The following is a 6,993-nucleotide window of genomic DNA, read 5'->3' as shown; positions in this document are numbered from 1 at the left end:
AAAAAAAAAAAGATAAAAAAAAAAAAAAAAAAGAAAATAAAAAAAAAAAAAAAAAAAGGGGGGGGGGAAAAAAAGGGAAAAAAAAAAAGTAAAAAAAAAAAAAAGAATAAAAAAAAAAATAAAAAAATAAAAGATAAAGATAATATAATAGATTTAAAAAATAAAATATAATATAATATATATATATATAAGAAAAGAATAATAAGATAATATAATAAATAAATAGATATAAATAATAAAATAATAAAAAATATAAAAATATATAAAAGAAATGGGAAATAAATAAAATTAAGAATAAAAAAAAATAAAATATAATATAAAATAAAAATTATAAAAAAGAAATATATAGATATATATATATAAAAAGATATAAAAAATATATAAAAATCAAAATTATATATAGATAATTATATATATTATATATTTTATTTATATATATAATATATATATATAATATATATATATAAATTATATATATATAAAATATATATATATAAATTATATATATTAAATTAATATTAAAAATAAAAATATAAATAAAATATATATAAATTTTTAAATATATAAAAAAAAAAAAAAATAAAATTAAAAATATATATAAATTTTAAAAAAATATATATATTAAATATATATTATAAATAAAATTATATAAATATATATTAATTTAATATATATATAAAATTTAATATAATAATAAATTAAATTATATATAATATAATATATATAATAAAATAATATATATATATATTATTTTATTATATATATATTTATATATATATTTATATTTATATATTTTAATATTTATATATATATTTATTTATATATAAAAATTAATTATATATTATATATATATTTAATATAATATATATTTATATATATTTTATATATATATATATAAAAATATAATTATAATATATCCCAATACATACATATATATGTGTATACATAATATATATACACATTTTCTATTTGTATTAGCTGAGGTGCTGACAGGCAAGTCCAAAACGTATCGTAAGTTTGAAATATGATAACAAAGGCCATAGTCAACGGAATCGACAGTTAGCTTGCTTGCTATTTTCTGTGCATTTTTATTAAGCAGTCTGTTATGCACGTGTATCTTCTGAGACCACAGACCTACGACTGCTTCGTAGCGGTCGAACCACCGTGTTACCTCAACAATGACACCACAAAAAAGTCACTCATTTTATGAGTTATGTCTTCCTTTTTGGAGAGATTATGGGTCCTTAACACAGTTTGATGGGGAAAAATGTCTGAGGTTGAGGACGGAGTGCATGGTATGAGGTGTATAATGCACAATAAACAAAATCCGCCAAAAAGACGGAAGGTACCTACGGATGATAACTGTTGATGTCAAAATTTGATGTGTAGGAAATAACTCTGAAAGTTTTTTTCCGGATACTATTTTTTTTTTTCACAAATTGTAGCAAGCGTCCTGTAGCAAGCGTCCGTTCTCTTCAGCGGTTTTGAGAAATCAGAGGTCAACGTGCCGGTGCTTTGCATGCGTAAGGGCTAAGGGGTTGGAGTAAAAGGGCAATGACGGACGGCAATTGATGTTTGGGGATTGTTCTCCTGTTTTTTTCGTTCTAGTGGGCCGTTCTTTATTTAAACAACGATGGCTCAACTCAGTTGAGAAGTACCGATTATTCTTTTAGCGTAGTCGTTACATTATCTTGAAACCAGACCGGAGAAAAAGAAAAACAAATATTTGCGTTTGCACTCCTAGGCCTGTGTTCTAGTATTGCAAATGAAGGTAAGGTGGAAACATGGTGGTGACTTACAGTACCTATATATCGAGGCTATGTGTCATTTGGCATGTGCCTACCCCATCATTTAGATTATCTGTTGAGAATTCTCGATGGATATATCAGCGGAAGAGAACCCTTGGGTTTTGAGGTCTTGTGTACCAAAACCTGGGATTTTGCTCTGCTATAAGAATCCAGTTAGTCAGTGTGGGTAAATGGCAAGGTTATTGATGTTATGCACAGCTTTACATGTCTTGATATTGTAGCTCATAACACGGGGTTGTTGGACCACGAAGTCAACAAATGGGTTGGGCTGACAGTAGGATTCATGACAGGAGTATCTGGATAACTTGGCATCTGTATCAAAGGACCAAGCTATTCATCTTAAAGGCCTTGATACTGCTATTATACAACAACAAAATCTCGACTAGATGCCTATTGCAAGAAGTCCTTAAGTTGGATCATGAAATACAGTTGGCAGGGCTATGTCTCAAGTCAATGGCTTCACCATTAGATAGGTTCAGGATGTGTTACTGGCAGCATGCTAACTATGCGGACACTAGACTTGATTCCCTGAGAATAATCCTGCACATCAGGTTGATTCTTCCAAAGACAATATTCACGTAAAGGAGGTCTTTGGTATTTGAGCTGGCATATGTCAAGGGAATGCACTTAGTCCTATGTAATCAACATCTAAATGCTGATTATTAGTTGCCTTGTCACTTAGCAATATCTCCAACATTGACTGTTTTTTTCTGATAACAGCTAGAAGACAGCCAGTGTGGCTTAATAATTTCATTAAAAAAAAGAAAAGAAAAGAAAGAAAGAAGGAAAAGAAAAATGAAAGAAAAAAAACAAGGCAGTCAATCCTAATACAATGCCAATATTAACTTTTCTTGTAAATGTCATATCGTTAGATCTCTACCAGAGATACGAACGTTTTGGAATAACAGTGTCTCGCAGGAATCATTAGAAATCTAAACATAAATGTCGGAGCCATTCATAATTTCTGTTGGCAAACACGCCCATCCTCCGTATATATCCTTCAATATTGGAAAAAATAGAGCTGATCACTCAATCAAAAATATAAATCAGGTACGCTTTGTCCCTTCCACAGATTCTTATGCAACATGCTCTAGCAACTACCACTGGGCGTATTAAAACTTGAATAGTGGGCTCCAGCAAATCGGAACAACATAGCTGGCACTTATAATGTAGCATTTATTTTGTAGTACCAAGATTGTAGAAGTCACGGCTGGACCGACAATACGCGAGCTGAATTTGAAGGAATTGTTCTACCTAGTTCTTGTTGAATCAAGGCTCGGAAATACTTTCGTGTTCTCATATTGGTTTACACGCTGTGAATATTCTTGATGAAAGTGATGCATATATTGCACATGGTATCACGGTGCACGTATTTCACGTTTTTTTTTTCCTTGTAACGCTAACATCGCGTGACACAGACTCGTAACCTTGGCCGTGTCTACTGATTAGCAGAGTCAGCATGTGGAATAAACTATGGAAATCAAACAAACAACCGGAATTACCAATGTCAATATGTAAGCGTCAATCTTTGATGAGCATTCAACGCAATTTCGAATCTCTTGTTTAACTATGGTTAAAATACTACATATTTGTCATCTGCTCTAACTTAGTACATGTCTTTTAATGGTTGTGCACCCGGAAACTGTCTGCTTAAGTAAAAAAATAATAATGACCGAGAAAAAATGTAGGCATAGTTAAAAAAAAAAAATCAATCAATCAATAAGAAAGCGAATCTACGGGGGAAACAGGAGAAAAGCATACACTTCATAGATACCTGGCGGGGTTCCTGATGACAGCTATGACAGGGTAGTCGGGGTGGATGCGAAGAGGAAGAAGTGAATGAGTCTTGATGACGAGGGAAGTTCGCCACCACAGAGGGTCGTCCTCGCCCATGTAACCTGTCGAGTAGCAGGCACCCTCATGTTTCCTCATAACTGATAAAATTAAAATATGGAGAAAATGAGAGAAAAGAAAAGACAGAAATAAGAAAGAATAAAGAAAAAGAATATGAAAGGAGAGAGAAAAGAAAATGAAAGAGAAAGGAAAATATAAAAAAGAAAATGAAATGAAAGGAAAAACAAAAATACAAGTAAAGAAAAAGAAAATATATCCACATGTCTGTACGAAAAATATCTTGTCTCAACCTTCGGCTTAAATATGACCACATCAGACAATGGCGATGCACAATACCTATGCCTTTGAGATATTTGGAATGGTAAACAGAGCCGGTGACGACGCCCGCAGCAGCCTCCAGCAGGTAACGGGTCCATGTATTGCCCGAGCGGGGAAAGGAGAGGAGCCACGTGCTGGGCACCCGTAGCCCAAACCACAACTTGTAACTGTAGTAGTAGTATCGATAATTATATACTCAATGGTGATGATACTGGTTATGGAAGACAGTGATGAAAATAATAACCATAGAATGCAAATGTTGACAGAACAAATGAGGGGTGATGGAGTCAATGGCAATGCTGAATATATTAATAATAACGATAAAATACCTGTATTATCAGATGAAGTAGGAGTGATTATAGTAATATTAGTATCATAAAAGACGAATATAATGAATATTAATTCTGACCCTTCGATATCAACAATAATTATTAATCTTAATATTACTTTTCATAATGATGATAATAAGTGACATGAAATGCAATTATGATTACAATGATAATCATGTAATTATGATTAATATAATATATATGATGATATGCAATAAGAATTAAATAGTGCAATACAACTGTTAATGATGACGATGAGGGCGATGAAAAAGATAATTACATTAATGATTGTGGGATGTTGGTAGCCATATCTGTCATAATAATAAAAATAAAGGAATTGTAATAACACGGAATGCAGACCTCCACCATTGTACTCAGATCCAGATCGCAACCAAATACTAATCAACTAGTCCCTGTTGAATGGTCTACCCATTAATAATTCTTAGGTTTAATTCGTCAGTAACTTTTTGCACCATTTTGTTGATAAACCAGTTATAGAACAGATAGCTGGAAAAATACTACCTCTTCCGTTTGGAGAAGGTAGTAATGCTTATTATTATTCTAAGTGAGACGTTATAGTCTGTGATAATAGTAATAATTACAATTAAACAACAATGCCAATAAGAAAATACCTCGAGCAGTTCGCGTCCTGCGGCCAGAGCACGGACGGCTTCCGAGAGTAGTCACGCTGGATGACGGTAAGGTTCTCCGCCGAAGCCGTCGCCTGGGGTTCGGACGCCGGGTGTAGAATTGGCTTCATCGTCAAGTCCGTTTCAATCAGGCTATGGGAGTCCACATTGGTGAAATTTGCCGCTGTCTGGTATGTAGTGTTTGGCTCGAACAGTGACTTGTGGAGTGTTTGCGATGTTACTGGAAGCGTGACTTGTAGAAAAGGAATGGGTACATTGCCTCGAGTACCTGTCTTTAACGGTTTCTTGTTCTCTGATCCCGCGGTTGTTACCTCAGTGGGTGTACCCGTCGCCTCTTGTGTTCTTGCGTTTTTACGAGTTAATCTTGGTACATCAGCAGCAGCTTCCATTGCAACGGATACCTTCTTAGTTGTGTTTGTTAACGCAGGTCCATAGACAATTGCATTTTTCATTATCGACGTCGCTGCTGGAAGATATGCAGAAAATTGTGGTTTGATTTATGGGATACAGAGTAGATTAGAAACGAACTCGAAAATTAACACTAAAAAACGCAGATAAGAACGAACGCGAAAAATGCGCATGCACATGTGCATATGCACACACGCACGCACACACATACATACCCAACACACTCGTGATTAACGAGTTTTTAACAAATTCTGAAATATCCTAGCTTTAGTAATTCACGTGGCATTTTTCCCTCTCGACACATTTCAGATCAGGGAACTCATCATTATGAGTATCATGAGGCAATAATCTGGATGATTGATGATGATGATGATTGATGATGATGATGATGATTGATGATGATGATGATGATGATTGATGATGATGATGATGATGATTGATGATGATGATGATGATGATTGATGATGATGATGATGATGATTGATGATTTATGATGATTATTGATGATGATGATGATTGATGATGATGATGAAAGATGATGATGATGATGATGATGATGATTGATGATGATGATGATGAGATTGATGGGTGATGATGATGATGATTATGATGAATGATGATGATGATTGAGATGAGATGATGATGATTGATGATGATGTGAGGATGATGATGATGATGATGATGATTGATGATGATGGATGATGATGATGATGATGATGAGTATGATGATGATGATGATTGATGATGATGATGATGAGATGATGATGGGTGATTTATGATGATGATGATGATGATGATGATTTATGATGATTTATTATGATGATGATGATTTATGATGATGATGATTGATGATGATGATGATGATATGATGATGATGATGATGATGATGATGATGATTGATGATTGATGATGATGATTTATTGATGATGATGATGATGATTGATGATGATGATGAGATTATATGATGATGATGATGATGAAATTTATGATGATGATGATGATTGATGATGATATGATGATGATCTGATGAAAGATGATGATGATCATGATGATGATGATGATGATCATGATGGAAAGTTATGAAAGATGATGATGATGATCATGATGATCATGATGATGATGATGATCATGATGATGATGATGAATGATGATGATGATGATATCTGAGATATGATGATGATCATGATGAATGATGATGATCATATGAAAGATGAGATCATGATGATGATGATGGATGATGTCGATGATCATGATGATATGTGTGATGGTGTGATGTCATGATGATTAGTTATATGAGTAGATATGATGATATCGATGGATGATGAGTGATTATCATAATATCATGATATATTATGTCATGATGATGATCTAGATCATGACTGATATGATGATGTGACATGAAAATAATATGATTGATGATATTAAAAAGATGGATGATGTGATTATGATGATCATGATTGAGAATATATTAAATGATAAGAAAACTTATAAGCCCAAAAATATGGAAAAATGTGAGATGGGGTGAGTATAGAATTTAAATAAAGAAAGAGTTGAATTAAAAAAAATTTTAATGGATATGATCATTATTACTAAAGCAGAAAAAAAAGAAACCCAGTCCCCTTTTTT

At 32.7% G+C, this 6,993-nt stretch overlaps 1 protein-coding gene across 1 annotated transcript in view; it reads right to left on the bottom strand.

The window, feature by feature from the left end:
* Window positions 1-5,425, bottom strand: part of LOC119577169 (WSC domain-containing protein 1-like) — a gene marked incomplete at its 5' end in the record, with an annotated part of 41,140 nt that extends 35,715 nt beyond the window's left edge. The window contains 3 exon segments of the mRNA XM_037924884.1: window positions 3,583-3,742; window positions 3,999-4,147; window positions 4,942-5,425. Of these exon segments, the coding sequence (XP_037780812.1) occupies window positions 3,583-3,742; window positions 3,999-4,147; window positions 4,942-5,425 (793 nt within the window).
* Between the last annotated feature and the right edge of the window lie 1,568 nt (window positions 5,426-6,993).

The sequence above is a fragment of the Penaeus monodon genome, chromosome 9 (assembly GCF_015228065.2).
Source record: "Penaeus monodon isolate SGIC_2016 chromosome 9, NSTDA_Pmon_1, whole genome shotgun sequence".
Lineage (NCBI taxonomy): Eukaryota > Metazoa > Arthropoda > Malacostraca > Decapoda > Penaeidae > Penaeus > Penaeus monodon.
The sequence above is the reverse complement of the archived record's forward strand: the minus strand, read 5'-3'. Positions and strand labels throughout refer to the sequence as shown.